Source organism: Xiphophorus maculatus, chromosome 1 (assembly GCF_002775205.1).
Source record: "Xiphophorus maculatus strain JP 163 A chromosome 1, X_maculatus-5.0-male, whole genome shotgun sequence".
Classification (NCBI taxonomy): Eukaryota; Metazoa; Chordata; class Actinopteri; order Cyprinodontiformes; family Poeciliidae; genus Xiphophorus; species Xiphophorus maculatus.
In genome coordinates, this window is record NC_036443.1 from 19,970,666 (window position 1) to 19,989,286 (window position 18,621).

The 18,621-nt window shown below is 39.3% G+C and overlaps 2 protein-coding genes across 2 annotated transcripts in view; one reads left to right on the forward strand and one right to left on the reverse strand.

Moving 5' to 3' along the window:
* The first annotated feature begins 556 nt into the window (after nt 1-556).
* LOC102216754 (periphilin-1-like) lies at nt 557-11,711 on the forward strand. Its single transcript, XM_023335765.1, has 7 exons — nt 557-1,150; nt 1,949-1,990; nt 2,081-2,184; nt 2,286-2,536; nt 4,433-4,491; nt 10,328-10,465; nt 11,250-11,711. Exons 1-7 carry the CDS (start codon nt 1,091-1,093, stop codon nt 11,430-11,432), a joined length of 837 nt encoding a protein of 278 aa, XP_023191533.1. The 5' UTR covers nt 557-1,090; the 3' UTR covers nt 11,433-11,711.
* Nucleotides 11,712-13,564: 1,853 nt separating this feature from the next.
* LOC102217015 (prickle-like protein 2) overlaps nt 13,565-18,621 on the reverse strand; it is a 48,707-nt gene continuing 43,650 nt past the window's right edge. Inside the window, exons 6-9 of the mRNA XM_023335755.1 lie at nt 17,827-18,013; nt 17,164-17,318; nt 16,269-17,070; nt 13,565-15,183 (exon numbers count right to left, since the gene is read on the reverse strand). Of these exons, the coding sequence (XP_023191523.1) occupies nt 14,237-15,183; nt 16,269-17,070; nt 17,164-17,318; nt 17,827-18,013 (2,091 nt within the window). The 3' untranslated portion in view covers nt 13,565-14,236. The remainder of the gene's footprint in view (nt 15,184-16,268; nt 17,071-17,163; nt 17,319-17,826; nt 18,014-18,621) is intronic.

Consider the following 18,621-nt stretch of genomic DNA (forward strand, 5'->3'; position numbering starts at 1 on the left):
CTTGATGAAGGCAAGAATATGCAGCAGAGTGAGTTGTTAGCTAATTTTCAGTTTCACATCCTGACCTGTAAGGTCATGACAAAAAAAAAAAAAAATAAATAAAAGAAGGGATACATCAGTTTTAATAGTCAAGTAAACAAAATTTAGTTACATCAAAAATAACTTAAGCAACAAATATGCACACTTGTAAGCCAGTGGTGTACTTTGTGGATGTTTGTGAAATGAGGTACTGTTGTATAGCATAAACCAAAATACAAAATGCATAGACCTAAGCCAAATCTGAAGGCTACTTCCTACATTAAGGTCACGGGTTCTGCTTAAAAATACCCGGAACACTGAGCCCGACAATTCCCAGTCAACACCTGACACCTGGGCACTCCCACTTCACAGGAGTTCGACAGGTTTGGTCTTGACGTTATGCAAATCAACCAAAAGATTTGAGTACATTACGCAATACTGTAGTATTGGCAAACGTTTTTAAAGTTTTTACTGCCGATCAAATACACTTTTAATTATTCTGTAGACACGTGCTTTCTGGAAATGCTCGTGGTACATGAAAAATAGCTGCGGTGTTGGGAGCTCCTTTCCAGAAACACAAGCAGGTCCAACAACATTCAGGAAGCCAACTACACCACCCGCAGCTTTTAAAACCCTCATTCTCAACCTCACGGTCACGCTGTGACAACGGAACAAAAACACATTAATCAAGTCAAACGACATGCTGATCATAGTGGACATGGTGGCGTGCCCTCTGCACAGTTCCTCACTTCTTGTTTCACTTTTGATAAGCTCGTATCACCGAAGCCTGGCTCTGATTGGGCAAGAGGTGAAAAAGGAAGTAACGAGCGTCGAGTTATTTTCCTGCATATAAAACCATAGAAAAAGCGAGGTACGGGACACGAAGGGGCACTTTTTTTTTTAAAGTTGTTCAGGTGAAAGAAATGCCCTCCTTTGGTTATTTTATGGCAAGTGGAAGGCAGAGATAGATAAGTTTCACTTTGCCGGTGGATTAATATGAAAGGTCACTCGTTCTTCCTGCTCGGCTCGACTCCAGGAGAAAAAACAAATCAATAAGCTGGACTTAAGAGTAATGAGCCGCGAGGGTGCAGAAATGGACCATGCACGAGCGCCGGAAACACAGGAAAGCAAGGTAACTAAATGAATACATAAATACAGTGACGGGTTCGCATTTAACGCTTAGCTTTGTTGGATGTACACAGTGATGAAGCGTTTAAGGTTGTGGACCTGCCTTTCCTCTTTAAAGTAATATCAAACACGGTGGTTAATGGCTCTGTCAGGTCAGGACGTCAACAACTCTAATGGAGTATTGATAGTAAGTTTAGTGTAATAAGGATCACCAGAGGGCGCCAACGAGCTTCATACACATTAATTAATAAAGGTAGGGTGATTTCGTGATTAAACGCATTTGTAGAAATAGACTGCATTTGAAGTCGCAGACAGAATTCACATAAATGAAAGGTATTTTGTTATTTAGTACTGCTTTTAACATATAGTTTATAACATAATAGGATGAGATATTTATTTTAAATTAGTGTCATTGCACAATTGTTGGATTTTTTGCTTCGTAGTTGAAAGAAAAAAAAAAACTATATAATATTAATCTATTTATTTATTTATTTTTTAAATCATTTTGAGATCCCAGAAAATGTATTGATTTATTTTTAAACTATTTATTTATGTTTTTTAATCCAGTGTTTTCTCACAGGATTGTTTACCCAGTTCTTCATCTACAAAAATTGAATGATTTATGTACCTCGTTACTTTTTTATTGAACTACGAATGCTATCTTAGTGTCAGAAAACAAAATGAAAAGTTTTTAATCTTTAAAGTTGAATGTTAAAGAAGTTTAAATGTGAAAATATTTTAATCCATTTCCTATCAAAATGTTTCCTACCAGTTCTAATGATATCATCTTCTACCTCCGCAGGCTGACAAGAAGCTGACTGGCAGCTCTGCTTCTCCCACCGAGGTACAGCCCGTTGACTCAAAATGACCTTTTTACTTTAAACGATTCTGTAATTTTAGTATGTGTGAGGAATTATTTTACGTCTCAATACAGATTAAAAAGAGGCCAATCAGAAGAGTGAGAAGTCCATCTGCACCAAGAGCATGGCTATCCAGGTCTTACAAACCAAAGTTTGGAGGGCATGTCTACAAACCTCGGTGAGGCTCAAAATATACTTATTAAACTATTATATAATCTATAAAGTATATATTTGTAACTAATTCAACCTAATTTCATTTAAATGTCTTCCATAATGCAGTTTTCCAGGAGACCACCATTCATTTCACAAAACTGGTTTCCACAGTCAACACCATCACTACCTGAAGAATCAGGCTTACGTCCATCGCAAGGATTACCCTCCACCTAAACCTTGGTTGCTCGCAATGAAGGAAAAGGAGAAGGAGAAGCAGAAGCAGAGGGAGAAAGAGAGGCTGAAGGAGAAAGAGAGAGAAAAGCAGCATCACGAGCAGAGAGAGAGCGCTGAGAGAAGTTCACCTTCAAAACAAAACAGTAGGTTTATGTTTGTAGTAGAAAAAATCGAAGTCACACACATCTCATACATTATATATCACTGCAAAACCAAATGTATGAATCTGTTTATAAAACAGCCCATAATAGGCCCATTCATTAGTTCATACAAGAGATTCACAAACAAATTTCCCAGTGATTCTAATGATCTTATTTTACCGTTACCTTTTTAGCATCAGTGAGTTCGCCATACATGACAAGGCTCTTCTGAAATGAAATTGTGTTTTCTACAAAGACATCTCAGTTGTTCACTCAAGCTGCCAGCTAACTAAAGTAGGAAGAAGATGTCAGCAAATAACAGGAAGGCTGAATATGTTGCAGAATGGTTTCTGTGTTTTATCTTCCACTGTCATAGACATTTTAGAAATGTTTAAACTTCATAGTTATTGTAAGTTTTCTTATTTTGCAGCAAATACATGAAGAAGCTGTCATTTACGGTTAATAATTTATGTTAATCACGTTAATTATAAAAATAACAAAGTAATAATAAAATTGGGCCGCATAGTGTTGCAGTTGATAGAAAGAGAGGCCAACTGCTGTTGCCTTGCACCAAGAAGGTCCTGGGTTCAATTCCCGGCCTGGGGTCTTTCTGCATGGGGTCTGAATTTGAATTTCTCCCTGTGCATGCATGGGTTCTTTCTGGGTACTCCATCTTCTTCCCACAGTCCAAAAACACGACTGTCAGGTAAATTGGTTTCTCTAAATTCTCCTTAGTGAGTGTGTGCGTGTGCATGGTTGTTTATCCTGTCTGTCTCTGTGTTGCCCTGTGATGGACTGGCGACCTGTCCAGGGTGTACTCCGCCTCTCACCTGAAACATTTGCTGGAGATAGGCACCATATGCATATATATTTATAATATAGCTGAAATATATGTTCTATCATCAAATGCTATAATAAGACATATCATAGCAATTGCAATGTATTAAATTGTGGTACTCTTGGCCTGTTTTACAAACCATTATTTGGTGACTTGCACTGGATGAAAAAACATTGTTCACAAAAACAGGCCAATGTGACTAATTGCAGTATGATAGGATGCCACTAGATGGAAGTGTATTCAAGTTAAGGAACTTATCTTGTTTTCTTGAGCTCTTTGCGCAACAAACATTTGGAGGCAGTTGCATGTTGTATCTGCTGATAGGTAGGTAGAAACTCTAGTAGCAACAAACCAGAGTTACATAAAGCTGATCCTGCTCTCAGTGTATGGATCATGTCATCAATGAGCTGTTTGCAGGCCAGCTTGTTTCCCCCCCTTTGAACAGTGTGGTGCTGCTTTTTTTCCGAGACACATCTGTTAGATTCTTAACAATATCTTTGTGGTCTGTTAGTGGTAGGAGTTCACAATTTATCAGTAAAAAGGTGGTATGTTTCTATGGTTGTAACACTGAAAATCCACGTATCAGATTTTTGCTAGTATAAACTGGTGCTGAGTATCTTTATCTCCCCTTGCACACAGCCATTTTATTTGTGCGCATACTGCAGCACTGTGGAGGTGTGTGTTTGTGCATGTGTGAGTGTGGAGCAGGTTTTTTTTGTGTTCCTGAGTGATGGTGCGATGATGGTGACTCATCGCTGATTTGTGTGTATATGAGAGTGTGAAAGATGAAGAGAGGGAGAGATTTACCCGCAGAACATAATGAACCATAACAAAGCTACGGCTTTACATGGGAATACTGCATTCCAGCACTGCAAAGGCTGGCAGGTCATGTAAAAATCTGTATTGATCTCAGATCTCAACGGTGGAAAAAATTAACAAGAGGTGGAACATCGGTTCAATAAAAAAATACTTGTAAATATGCAAGGTGTTTTATCTTGTTTAGTGTGGTGAAATCTCTCGCTGTGCTGCTGAGCTGACCTTGTGGTTTGTGTGTCTTCCAGCTTCTAGGCCTGTCTTACCAAGGTCCACTTCCAGCAGAGACAAGGACATACAGATCACTGTAAGTTCACAGGCAAAAAATATGCTCCATTCCTACACATTCACTTAAAAATCGATATTAAAACCTTTAGAGACCCATCTTTAATTATTGTCATTTTTTTTCTCTACTAGATGTTTATCTAAATAATTTTTTTTTTTTTACCACAGTTGTTGATTTATTTGTTAGAACTTCCACTAATTTCATACTGATACAAAAACGGTAAATTAAAAGCATAAAAACTGAAGCGGGAAGAGTGAACATTAGAAGATCTGTGACTATGAATGTTTTCAGCAAACATTCTCGTAATGGATAGTTTTATCCTCTGGTCCTTGGAACAGTATCATGAAAAAACACTTTACAGGATGTTCAGTAAACTTTTAAGTAACCTTTATTATGTTCACTAAATTAAGTCTTTGTGGTAAAAACAGTTAAAAATTACAGCAGAAAAAGTTTCTTAAAAGTTACACAGAACTAAAAAGTAAGGCTTCGCAAAGAGTTTCATTTTGGAACTTACAGATCATCTTTAGAAACATTTAGAGACGAGTCCATAAAGCTTCTGTCAAGGTTAGTGAAAGTTTTTTATAACATAACCTTTAAAAAGTATTTGGTGGACATTCCCTAAAAGCAGAGGCGGCTGGTGGTGATATTTGAAGGGTGGGCTAATATGAAGTCTGTGTGTTACACCCCCCAATGCAGATTCAAAAATGTGTTTATATATAAATATATATATATATATATATATATGAGAGACCCATCCAAGTTGAAAAATAAGGAGAAAACCTGCTACAGACAACCATAAAAAAGCAACCATGGAAACATACCAAAGACCAATTGCATAGAGCCTCTGCAGTTAATTCCCCTGCATTAATTCCCCAACACTGGACACAATCACACTGATAAAATGAAACAAGATACAATATGTTTTTAAATGAGGCCTACCTTATTTAAAGAGAAACTCACTCTAACGACTTTTATGGGATGCAAAAGGGTGAAATAATCCACCTCATTTATGCTAATATTACTCGCCATCGCTCCTTCTCGGTCTACGCCAAACCACGCCCACACACACTTGAGCTCGAGGAAAGTCCATCCTGACTGGGTGAATCCTGTGGCCATGGGCTGGCCCTGGGCTGACTAAAATTAGCCCCAATGTGCCGCAAACTGAGGGGGCGTGGCTAGACTCCTTTCAATCATTTTAAGCTGTGACAGACAGTGACTCTGAATGGGGCTGTCAGAAGTTAGCCCTTTGGAAAGACCCCTGGATTTTCCCCAAGCGGTTTGACACCAGGTTTGTTGAAAATGTAACAAAATGTGATACATTATTTATAAAATGTATTTATTTTTAGGTAGTTATTTTTAAGTAGTTTATTTTAACAACTTTATTGTAAACGTCAGGGAGGGCTTAGCCCTACTAGCCCACTTATACCAGCCGTCCCTGCCTAATAGTTTACACAAGATTCTTTGTAATTTGGAACAACATTTAGAAACAACATTCACTGAAAGTTCTCCAAAGATTAGAAGACTTGTAAGTATTGAATGAATGTTCTCTAAAGATTTTACACCTTCAGAGAACATTCACTGATATATCCCAGTAGAACATATCCTTAAAATTGATATTAAACTGTCAGTGAACATCCTTAAAAGTAATGTTACTGTTTCCTGCTGGCCATTAAATGTGGCACATTTTGCCAGTTTGATTACATGATTTTCATAAATATACTCACTCTTGGTTATAAAGTATTCTTAGGTTTATGCGTGTTAAGGGTTTTATCTTTATTTTGATTTTACTTTATCAGATCGGAAATATAAAAGAGATTCTTCCTTTTTTAACCAAGAAAATTGATTGGAGGTTAAACACCATGATCAGCAAATGTTGAAACTGAATATTTTGAAACAGTCATTAACTGATAAATATGATTGATTGTTGTCATCATCATCAGCCTGCTCTGAGAAATTCTCTTTTCTTTAAGCTAAAATGTCTTTACATTTTGTAATTGTTAAATATTTATCCTTTGATATGGTTGTTAATTTATGCATCCAGCAAGCATCCATACAGCATTAACAGATTTTTATTTTTTGTTCTCCAGACAGGAGTGTAGATCACAGAGGGTTTTTTTTTTTTTTAAGCTTTAATTGAAGCGGCTCAGGTGGCTGAAATCAAAGGATTGCATGGTTATCTTTGCTGATGTGAGCACAGCGTGGAGCGCAGCTGCACGTGATAAACTGCAGCTGGTTGTTGCTGCAGTGAGGCTGAAATGATGAGAGCCAAGGCTTTTTTAAACTACGAAAATATTTGATAATGTATATTTTTGAAGATATTGTTTCTCTTTTTCTAAAATGTCTCGTTTTAGAGAAAATGCACACGAGCAGGGATGGCTAACGGTCCCCTGGCGAAGAAGTCAATGAGATTGCTTCACTGGCAAATCAGGATTGGAATTATACACATAACATCTGACTGATTCAATTAAACATGCAGATCTTGAAAGGCATCTGTAATCAAGTGCTCATTGGTGTGGTGGTTAGAAGTCCTCAAATAATTAGATTTTTTTCTGTTTTCACAATCAAGATGTGACATTCTTACTAGGAAGATTTTAATGAGAAATTAAAATTTAGATGTAACAAATGCTACTTCTAGTTGGAGAATATGTTTCCTAGTTTTATATTTATTATTGTGATTTTCTTTTTTATTGCTTAGCTTTTTCTTTTTTTTTACTTACTGCATTGTGCTTATGTTTGCTCCTACATTTGTTACTGTTCATCTGGATTCATTTTGCCTGTTATTGATGCAGATGATTCAATCTGCTGTCACAGTTCATTTTGAATTACATTCTCAAACGTGGCTAAAATATAGAGCTTTGGTTTAAAAATAAGGTCTTTATCAAAGTTGCATTTAGAAATCCAGTGATGCACTGATTAGGCTTTTAATTGCTTTTGCAGATTTAAGTTAAATAAATATAACTCAGCTGATTACGGTTTTCTGGTCGATCGCCGATTACCCATCTAAAATGGGTCCGATTTTGACTGACAATGAAACGTAGCAAGAATATTTGCTGACTGATTTATTGGTGCACCCCATTTTTCACAACGCTATAGTAGTTTAGAATCTAACATGAGACTAAGTAAACACAAGTCTATCTCAGTTTAGACTGAGATAGTGTCCCTGCAAATATATTAAAGAACATGCAGTTTGTTGGTAGAGTTGCACACTGGAAGAATGGGATTTAGTGTATTTACTTAACTTTAACTTAATTAAATATTAATATTATTTAAGAAATTGGATAATTTACTACATGTACATGCTGATCACTGATAAGAGCATCCCATTTTGATCAGTGGGTGATTTATTGGTTTATTTTTCATCATTTCACATTTTCCTCTTTTCTCTTGTACACCCAAGAGAATCTTGTTCTCTTGAGTCTTTTCTGTTGCCATTCACAACAAATTAATAAGATCAAGATTCTGGATATTGAATTTGCATATTGCATTTCCTTTTATGGTCTGTAACTTTGTGAATACGAGGATATGTTGATAAATTAGTCTTGTAATTTTTGCATGAAGAACACAAATGAACTACTTTCTTGGTAAAAGAAATCTGCTTTGAAGCATCATGCTATCTCAACATTCATGAGGAGGCGTTTTATAAAGGTCTGCAATCAAAGCAGGCCTTTATGAATATGGTGTACAGTACTGGAACAAGATTCTCTGGACAGATGGATCCAAGATGAAACCTGGACCAGAACCATCTGAGACGAACAGTAAGGAGGACTGAAACGAGAGATTCCGATCCAAGGATATAGTACATCATCTGTTTAGCCTGGTGAAGACTGAGAAATGCTTGGGACTTGAAAGAGCTGACAGTGGAGTTAGATGATCTGTATTTACAGATGATTTATCTGTTAGGAAAAGCATCAGAATTTATTTTCAGCTCAGATTCAGGAATGTGGTGCAAAACTAAGAGGTTGGTTTACATCTCCCATCAAGCCCAATTTGGATAATTGTGCAGGTTTAAATGTAAAACAGAATCATATGTGGATATTGATGCTAGAACATCAATCTGCAGGTGGATCTTTTAGCGCATCCTGTCGAGGTGGCCTGTGTTCTCAGAATTAATTTGATTTTTAAAGTGAGGCAAAACAGAAACAATAATCATCGATTTTGAATGAGTGGCATAGCAAAGAGGCTGAATGTCTGCAGTGCTTAGAGGAATTAGGAAGAGAGGAAGATGGAGGCTGGGGGAGAGTGTCTCATTGTTGAACCACCGTTAGCTGCCAATCAACTTTTAGTGACTGTACAGGATTTGTATCCAAATCATAAAAAAAAACCAAAACAGTTTTTACAATTATTTTAGTTTATCCAATTAGTCTGGAATGCATAAAAATTGAGGCATTATGTAAAGCAAATATGTTTTCCTCAGTATTTCTGTCAGATACTACACTTAAGCTGATTGCCTAATTTAAAAATCCATTGCTCTCGTGCACAAAAGCATAATTACATAAATAATTGCAAAATATTACCTCCCTGTCTTAATACTGTCCTAAAAGTTATTTTATTGCCTCAAAGAACAAGTCAACAAATACATTTGTGTTATGAAGCTCTGTTCCTTTGTTGCCAATCTTCGCAACACTATTATAGCTATAAATGTTTAATTATTGTTTGTTATATATGTTTTTTTCTGTAATTGGGGAGACAACTACCAACCTGATGCTTATTTGGAAGTTGAAAAAGTCAGTGTGACTCATTACATCTGGATTAACAGGTTGTTTGATTTACTTGAAAGTTATGGAAACATCCAGCTAACTTCACACCAATCTAAGACCACCTTGCAAAGGCGAGCGGCAAAATGTGCATTAATGCGTACGTGTAGTTGAGGTTCTGGTTGTGTTAAAATATCAGAATTCCAGCTTCAAAAACCACCACCATACGCCCCAGCATAATGGCTAATTATCTCTGTACATTTCTTGACAATCCCAATAAATACTACACTATACTGTATCACTTTGTTGCGTCTAAGCCTTGAAGAAATATTGGTTTCCCTGTGATGCATTACAACCAGAAAAATCTGCGTTTGTTAGGATTTTAAGATAAACATCAAAACAAAGTTGTTGAAAATGGTGAATTGAAAGAAAAGGGAACATGATTTGATTTTGCAACAGATTGCTGTTGATTTTAGGTCTGGAGTTTGACTGGACCGTTCTCATATACGACTCTAAACTAAGATCTAAAATATTCCATGGTAGTTGAGCGAGCCATGCCAGTCTCAAACCTTAAACAAATCTTCTTCCAGTGTACCCTGTGTTTAGCCAGGTCTTGGTAGGTTTGCAGTTGTTCTATTTTCAGAAGATGGACTGAATATGCTCCATGAGATATTCTGACCCTAGGGCATTCTCTTAAAGACTAACCTGCCCTAAACTTCTCCACAGTTTTACCTCAGACATGTCTGCATTGTTCCTTTATGTCCTGTGACATTGTTTATTCAGTAATGTTTTCTAACAATACTCTGAAACCTTCCCAGATGACCTGGATTTATATTGAGACTAAATTACACATAGATTGACTGCATTTAGGAATCAGATGACTTTTGAAGGTAACTGGCTGCACTGAATGTTAAGGTATCAAAGTAAAGAGGGTAATGAAAATCTCAACAAAATACACAAATGTTTGTACTGAGACAAAATGTGTTAAGGGGTGTGAAAACCTTTGTAATTTACATTATGTCAGGTGAAACCTGCACTTTATTTTGCTGCAACGTTTCAGGATGCTCATTAGTACATCAATCATAAGCCGTGTGTACAAGCACGATTTTGGCTAACAGTGAAATACCTAAAGCTTTGGTAATGTTTGGCCTCTTTCTTTGCAGGTTTTTCAAAACGAGCGAAACCAAAGCAGAGAGAGAGATCACAGAGAGCGAAGCAGAGATGGGGAGCTCCCTTTAACTGCGAGCCAGACGGCAGCACGAGACAGAGCCATCCAACAGAAGAGGAGAGAAATAGATGAGGTGGGGGGAGAGTGTAATTACACAAACAATTCACCCACATGTCTTGGGAGAGGAATGGTTATAAAGTGATCGAGAAAGAGCAAAGATAAGAGAAGCGGGGATTAGAGGAAGAATGTCAGAGTGCAGATCTTAGGAAGCGCTGGGAGACATGAGACAGGCAACAAAAGATTTGTTTGCAGTAGTATAAACATTAATTTTGTAGTGCCGAGCCCGAGGCAACAGAAGTGTCATTACTGGCGTTTCTTTTTTTTTTTTTGCCAAGCCTGGCAACGAAGGCCTTGTTCACAGTTTAACATGACTGAGAGTGTTTTTCTTTCTTGCTCTTTGTTTCCGAATCGATCAAATAGAAGCATGACAGGCTCACCTGTCTCACAAGAGACTCCGCACGTGCTTTAATGTTGCCTTCAATGTGACAGACATCACATGAGGCTGTGCTCATCAGCTCTCTGTTTATGTCAGAGACTGTACTTGTGTTTCCACCCACTTGATGGAGAAGATGCTTTGGCTCCTTTTTTTCATATCTCCATGGTTGCAGGGATATAGAAGCACTGCAGCGATAAAATGTGAGGCTGGCGATGGATGCTGATGCAAAAATGTCCACAATAGTTGCTGCAAAGACTATTCTTGTGAACAGTCTGCAGGATTATACTTTCAGTAATAATACATGAAGAAGAAAGTTTTTTTTGGCAAAATAATTTAATTAGTTTTTTTCTCCTCTCTGTTTCTGTTTGTCCTCTAACACTGGTTCCTTTGCCCTAAAGCATTGAATATTTTTGCCTTTCAGGTTTACTACCAGGAGAGTGAAATGTTCGGCCTTGTAGCAAAGATGCTAATTGCAAAGGATCCATCCCTGGAGCGTCCCATCCAGTCGTCGCTGCAGGAGAACCTTCGGGACATTGGCAAACGCTGTGTGGATGCCATGGAGAAATTTATTGAGGACTATGACTCCAGGAAACTTTTGCAATAATCACACACCCAGATTTATGTGTCCTTTAGCAACAGAGATTCTCAGTGAGATTCACGTTTTTTGACATTTTGTCTGACGGAGTACATCTCTTTTGATTTTTTTTTATTTTTTTTTATGAGTAATGTTCTGACAGTTTCTTAAATGTTGAATGATATATTTTAAGCTTTTTATAGTCTAATTCTATTGGAAAATTAAGATTTAATGCTGACCATTTTAAAATAACTACACTGGTCATTTCGCTTGAAATGCATTAAAACTAGAGAACTGTGTTTTAACATCTGATGTAGTTTATTCTCACGTCTCTATTTTCATTATACTTTCATAGTTTCTGTGCAGCATTTAAACTGTTGCATGGGGTCAAATATTTTTAGAAGCTTTGTAGGTCATATGTAAAAGAAGGCAAATGGGTCAAATGGTGACCAGCATACATGCAGCTCTTAGATAAGGTACAGTGCATTCGGGAATATTCACAACGCTTCACTTTTACCACATTTTGCCATGTTACAGCCTTATTCCAAATTGCATTAAGTTATTCTCTTTCCTCAAAATTTCACACTGATTCCCCATTATGACAATGTAGAAAAAAGTTTCAGATTTATCTAAATTTTATAAAAATAGAAAACCAATTAATCAAATTTACATAAGTAATCACATCTTTTACTTAAGGATTTGTTCATCCACATTTGGCAGCAATTACAGCATCAAGGTTTTTTTAAAAATATGATGCCACAAGTTTAGTACACATATTTTTAGGCAGTTTAGCCCATGCTCTTCAGTACTTCATCCATCAGTTTGGATAGAAGCCGTCGGTGAAGCCATTTCCAGATCTTCCCAGAAAGGTTTAATCAGCTACAAGTCTGGACTCTGGCTTGGCCTCTGCAGAACATTCACAAAGTGGTTCTGAAGCCACTTTTTTGAGATCTTGGTCATGTGTTTATGGTCATTGTCCTGCTGAAAAATGTTACCCCAGCCTGAGATCAAGAACACACCACAGCAGGTTTTTATTCAGAATGTCTCCGTACATCTTTCCCTCTATCCTGACTAGCTTATCAGTTCTTGTTGCTGCAGAATATCCCCATACTATGATGCTGCCACTACCATGCTTCACTGAAGTGATGGTATTGATCGGGTGATGGGCTGTGCCTGGTTTCATCCTAACATGACGTCTGGCATTCATACCAAAGAGTTCAATCTTTGTGTTACCAAATTAATGTTGTGTTGGTGCTAAATCTAAAGTTTAGAAAAACAGACTCATCAGGAGTGGGTAGACCATATAATACTGAAGAAACTATGTATTCAAGTATATACATGGCAATGATCTTTTTTTCAAATTTCAATGGTATATTGGTGTTCGGTAGACACCTCTTAAATGACTTGGATCAGTATCGAGGACAAAGACATTGATTGGGACTTTCCTTCTTGTGAGCAATTCAGTTCTATGGGATGAGTAGCCAAACATTAGGAAAAAATTAAATAAAACAAAACCACTTCAGGCTGGTAGACCTGTAGTACTCTGTTTGGAACAGTCATAGACATTGCAGTTGCTTTCACTTGCTTTGACATTTCATGTCAAAATATCTGTTTCCATGCAAAGTGCTGATGATTTTTGTCACCCCATCACACTGAAGCACAAACAGAAACCTTGCTTTGAGCAAAATAGTACAGTACAACTCACGTTAAGAGTTTCCTGGTTAAAGTACACTTTATTTTCAGTATGAGACAACAACAACAAAATTCACATGCAAGCCTCCCCATTTCTATGATATACAAATAATGATTCTTTTGTTACAAAATATATAAATATTTAAGACAATATGTACAAGACATTTACAGTACTTCATCTATTATTAAAGTGTATTACTATATATACATTTAGCAGGTATTTTTTGTAATATCATTATAATTATTGTTTGCATTAGTATTATTATTGTTAATATCATTATTATTAATACTACTATTTAATTATTCTTAACCATCTGTAAGTAAAACAAAGCATGTTGCAGAAAAGAAAACAGGACCATACCTGACGTTACTGTGCCTGAATGGGCAAGGAGCAGAGGCTGCCCGGCGCTCTGTCCTTGGTAAAGCATGGAGAGCTGGCTATGTAGAGCACAAGTTTCAATAGACTTTTATTTTTTTTGTACAAGCTGATAACAGGGCTAGGAAGCCAACACTATATTCCAGCAGCATTTTGATTCCACAGAGGTAAACAATGACGTAGCTTGGAATCTAGCACATAGCTTTCACTATCCCAGCACAATTTCTTGTCGGTCCGTGTAGAAGAAGTCGGCTGCTCAGGGCTCGGTTCTCTGAGCTTGCAGATCGCTGCAGCTTTACTTTCCGTTTCAGACTAAAGAAATTGTTCAGATTCTCTGTAACATGAATACACTCACAGACAGACACGCACGTACACCATGTTATGTACCTTGACCACGGCATATTAAGCAGTCCAATTCATTAGTGCTTCCTGGTGCCATCATTGAGTTGGTCTCAGTCACTGTAAACATTCTTGTTGTGTAAGCCAGCTGAGCTTCCTCTTATGATTAGATCATTCTGTGTAGGTGTACACAACCATAACCCAGTGTAGAGTTGTGTAAGCTCACAAGCCCAAAGAAATTGGCTTTTTTATCCCTCAAACCCTGCCAAACACAGAAACACACACACACCCTGAACACACTCTCAGCTGTCTTACTCTCACCTTCCCACTCATTCTGTTCCTCCTCTCAAGCACTTTCTTCTGTCTTCTTACCTTTCTAATTCCCTTCGCTCTTCTTCCCTTCCCTTCTCATTTCCTTGCTCTACATCTAGGAAATTATACAGTTTTTGCTCTTCCTCCTCTGGCGGCTGTGGAGCTGGCCATGAATCGGTCCATGCAGAGGCCCGTGATGGGCCCCGATCCCAGATGGGCTGTAGCGGTGGCGCAGCTCCTCATTGTTGATGTAGCAGAGCTGCACAGGCCGAGGGATTGGATCGCTCAGGTAATACCCCTCATCAGCTTCAGATTCAGAAGAAGAGGAGCAGCTGGAGCACCAAGGGTCAGCAGCCTCCATGTAGCCATCATTCCAGCATGGCCCACCCAGTCCCACTGGTTGCCAGCCAGCATTTTGCAGAGTAAGGTCAGAAGTGGTGCGTGGGCAAGGCCGGTGGGGCATCTGCCTGTGCCCGCTTGAGTCCACACCATACAACTCCCGAGCAGCTTGACCGGAGGGGAAGCGGTCGTAATCCTCTTGTACGCGACGATAGGGAAGCTCCACCATTTGAGTGGGGCGGTCTGCCACTAGGTGCAAGGCATTGTCAGAGCGCGAGCGGCGGGAGCGTTTGTGATGGCGACCACTGCGGTGGTGACCGTTAGTCCCACGATGGTGTTTGTGGGGTCTCGGTTGTGGCTGCTGTTGCTGTGAAATTGACTCCTGGGCATTTATGCGGCGGCGTGGCATCCTGTCACTCATGGGAGCCATCCGCAGGTTCCCACTGCTGCCCATCAATCCAACACGACCTTTGCCATCACAGCCAACGTCTTGCGGGCCCTCCCAGTACTGAAGTGGGTACCCGACTCTCAGGGGAGTGTACATGTTGTTGTTATAAGGGCGAGAAGAGGACAGCGACTCTGTACTATGGAATTGGACTGAGGAGCTGAGGGTACCCATGTTGCTCTTCTCCGACACATTTACGCCTGAATCCTTACTCAGGTCAGGCATGGAGAACCTGGACAGATGCTCCTGGCGCTTAGTGGCCCCATCTAGAGAGTTACCTGTTAGGACAGGACATCAAACATCATATTTTTCAGTCACAATAGGAAGATACAGTACATTTCAATAACAAAGAGCAATATCAAAAGGTTCATTCATTTTTGAGCAAAAGTGAAATTCATATATCATATAGTGTCATTACATACAGAGTGACAAAGATCAAGTATTTATTTCTGTCATTTTGATCAGATTATATATTTTTAGTTGCTTATAAAATTATTATATTACATAAGACTAATAAATTTGTCTTATGTAAGACTATTTTCTATTACAAAAGATTTCAGGCAACTGAAAAATTTGCCCTTGTTCTTTACAGGATATATTTTCAGTACTTGGTTTGAGGCTCCTATTGAATCGAAGTGTCGGTGCAGCATGGCACGGACGTGATCAGCCTGTAACTCTGCTGAGGCATTAAGGAAGCAAAGGTTGTTTAAACAAGAACTTATCCCTAATCTGCATTACCTGGATTCTGAGGCTCCCCACTGGACCTCCTGACTCTGACCAAATACAATGCTAAATTTACTTTAAACTTCAAATAGAACTTTGGACTACTGAGGGACAGTCCAGTCCTCTTTCTCCAAACCTCCGGAAGCTGTTTCTGACAAATGACAATGGCTTAAAATAAAGGACTGTAGATGACTCCAGACACAGTCATTGCCTTGTGAATCTCATCCAAACTCTTCAATAGGATTTATTTTACAATCCTGCCAAAGCTGCAGTTATCTTATTTGCAATATATTCCACCACTTCTTTTTCTTTCACAAATGTTTCCATAATTTTGCTTAAGTGTAGAGCACTACATTTACAAGCTTCTCCTTTAGCAGTTTTTACTTACCCTTATTATAGATGGATAATGATAAATACATTTTTATTATTCTTATGTAATATAAAATTTTTCAGAGAAGCTAAATTCTAAGTAATTATTAGTTTTGAGCAATAAACACGTGAAATGTGCTTTTCTGTCTGTGCAACAAAACTATGTGATAAGAGTTCACTTTTCAATGCTGTTAATTAAATTGCATTGTCAGCGATGTTTTATTGTACTGTGATGCTACATAGGACTAAGCCACATTGTATAATCCATTACCTGCAGTATTGGACATAGTAATTGAGTCCATGGATCCACGAGGCGTCTGTTCTAGTGGAGTGAGGGGCTCGTTGAAGCTCATGGCAGTGATGTGGTTTCTCCTTGTCAGCGGGGGTCTGCCATCTCTCTGGAATCCATGAAGACTGGTACTCCTCTTGTCAGAGAAACCCTGATTCTGGCTAGACATCTCATTGAAGCTCATCTGGGTACGGAGCTTGTTGGGTCTGAACTCATCCTGGCTGTGATGGATCCAGTTCTCATTGAACGAGTGGCCCCTAAGGGCAGCCATAGGGGTCCTCTTGGCATTGCCCTGCTCCTTCCCCCAGGAATCAGGCCTCTTGCCTGGGTTGGCAGGACTCTGGGCAGGTGGATGAGCGTTTGTGTTGGGATTGTATCCCTGCCTGGCATTACACTGACCCAGCAGGTGTATAGATGCAGGGGTTGGGGAGGGATCCCGTTTAGGGCCCTCATATGAAGCTGGGATGTAGGGTTCGTCCCTGCTCATCCACACTTGGTTAAGGCTTGGGGCTCGGCTGGGAGTGCGGCTCGGTGTACGGTTAGGTGTCCTGCTCGGAGTCTGACTGGATGAAAGGCTTAGTCGGTCCATTGGAACAGAAAGGGGATCAATTTCAGCAGACAGGCGGTCGGGCATGGGTGGAGGAGCTGACTGGCGGGGCTCTGTGCTCCGGCGATCCTGCTCAGCATTCCTGCGCTCCTTCTTGCCAATCTTGGTGCTGTGGCGGGATTCTCGAGAGCGAGCACTTTGGAAAGCAGAGTCAGAGGAGTCAGACTCCTCTGGATCCTGATACATGGAAAGAAACCAGATTTGTTTGATTATAAAAATGCTTAAAGGAATGTATTTAATCAAATTGTAGTTGCTTTCAGTTTTTCATACCTGTCCAGCACTGCAGGACCGTGAGCAGAAGATCTGCCCCTGCTTTGGGAGGAATGGGCGTCCCAGCAGGGAACGCTTACAGCGAGCGCAGCAAAAACATTCCTCAGTGGCATGCCAGTGCTGCCCATCATATGTCATCTGGCCTTGGTCAATTCCTTTAATCACATAGGGGAAAAAAATCCTTTTGACCACATTCCAGAAATAAGCAGAACTACAATGTTGGTGAATGAGTATGCTCAACGATTCCAATTTCACCAGCAGATTAATCTCTTATTTCTTATTTTTATTTCCTGGAGTCAAACATTTGTGATTCTGTGCCCTTACATGATTGCTTGATTTCTAAGATAGCACGAATAAATTTCACAAGCGTTGCTCTCAGACTGGAGGAACTAATCATCCTTCACAGCTCCCATCTGGTTACAGTTTGGGGGCACTCTCTGAAACCCACTCCTTCACTGTTATCCGGGGATGATAATAACCATCCACATCTCACCGCACTGGATCCGCCTCTCTGCAGCTGTGACCCAAGAGGCTCGGAGCTGATACCAGCCACACATACATTCATTATGAGGCTGTTTGAGCTGCTGTGTTACAGTGTAGAAAGTAAAACATGTCCGTGTGTTTTGTCAACTGTACATATGTGTTATTGTAGCTGTGCTGTACCTATGTGTTCTCCACAGGCATCGCAGTACTCTGCATAAAGAGACTCGAAGCAGTTGCAGCAGTGTGGCCGTCCATCCTTCATGATGTAGCGCTGGCCCCCGAGGGTGGTCTCGCATTCGTAGCAGCAGAAGTGCTTCATGTGCCAGTGCCTTCCCTCTGCCTCAGTGCATTCATCAGCAAAGATTAACTGTGTGGTTCAGATATTACAATAGTCAGCAAACACATGCGGTAAGAACACTAAAAAAAAAACTTGGTCAGAACAGATGCTAATATTGCCTAAAATCCCATTGAGAGCTAGGCCCATGTTTGGGGTAATCTAGGATTTAACCAACACGCTGTTGTTTTTGTTCGGTACTTCTTCTATGAAGGCATCTCTAAATAGTCTTTTTACTCTTTGTACTCTTTGTCACACTAATATGGTTCGGACCATCAAACAAACAAAGGTAACTTGTGGAAATAGAAAACGCAGGATTAGGTTTTAGGCTAACAAGTCACACATTTCCTTGTTCCATGGTTAAATTATGGTACCCAGAAGAACACCTCTCTAGGCTACAAAAAGCTGAATTAAGATAAATATTTTCTTTATTAAAGATGTGGTATTATGTATTTTCCAGGCACATAGTTTCATTTTTGTAGCTAATCTGGAGGAGCTGAGTGGGGAAGGCACAAGGGATGGATGCTCTGTGAGGAGGAAACTTGGCTGTAGACTGCAGCTTCAAGTGTGCAGTCTCTGCCTATTTGTGGAAATAGGTTGTGCATATCAACAACTTATCCAGAAGGTCACTAAGAGCCCAA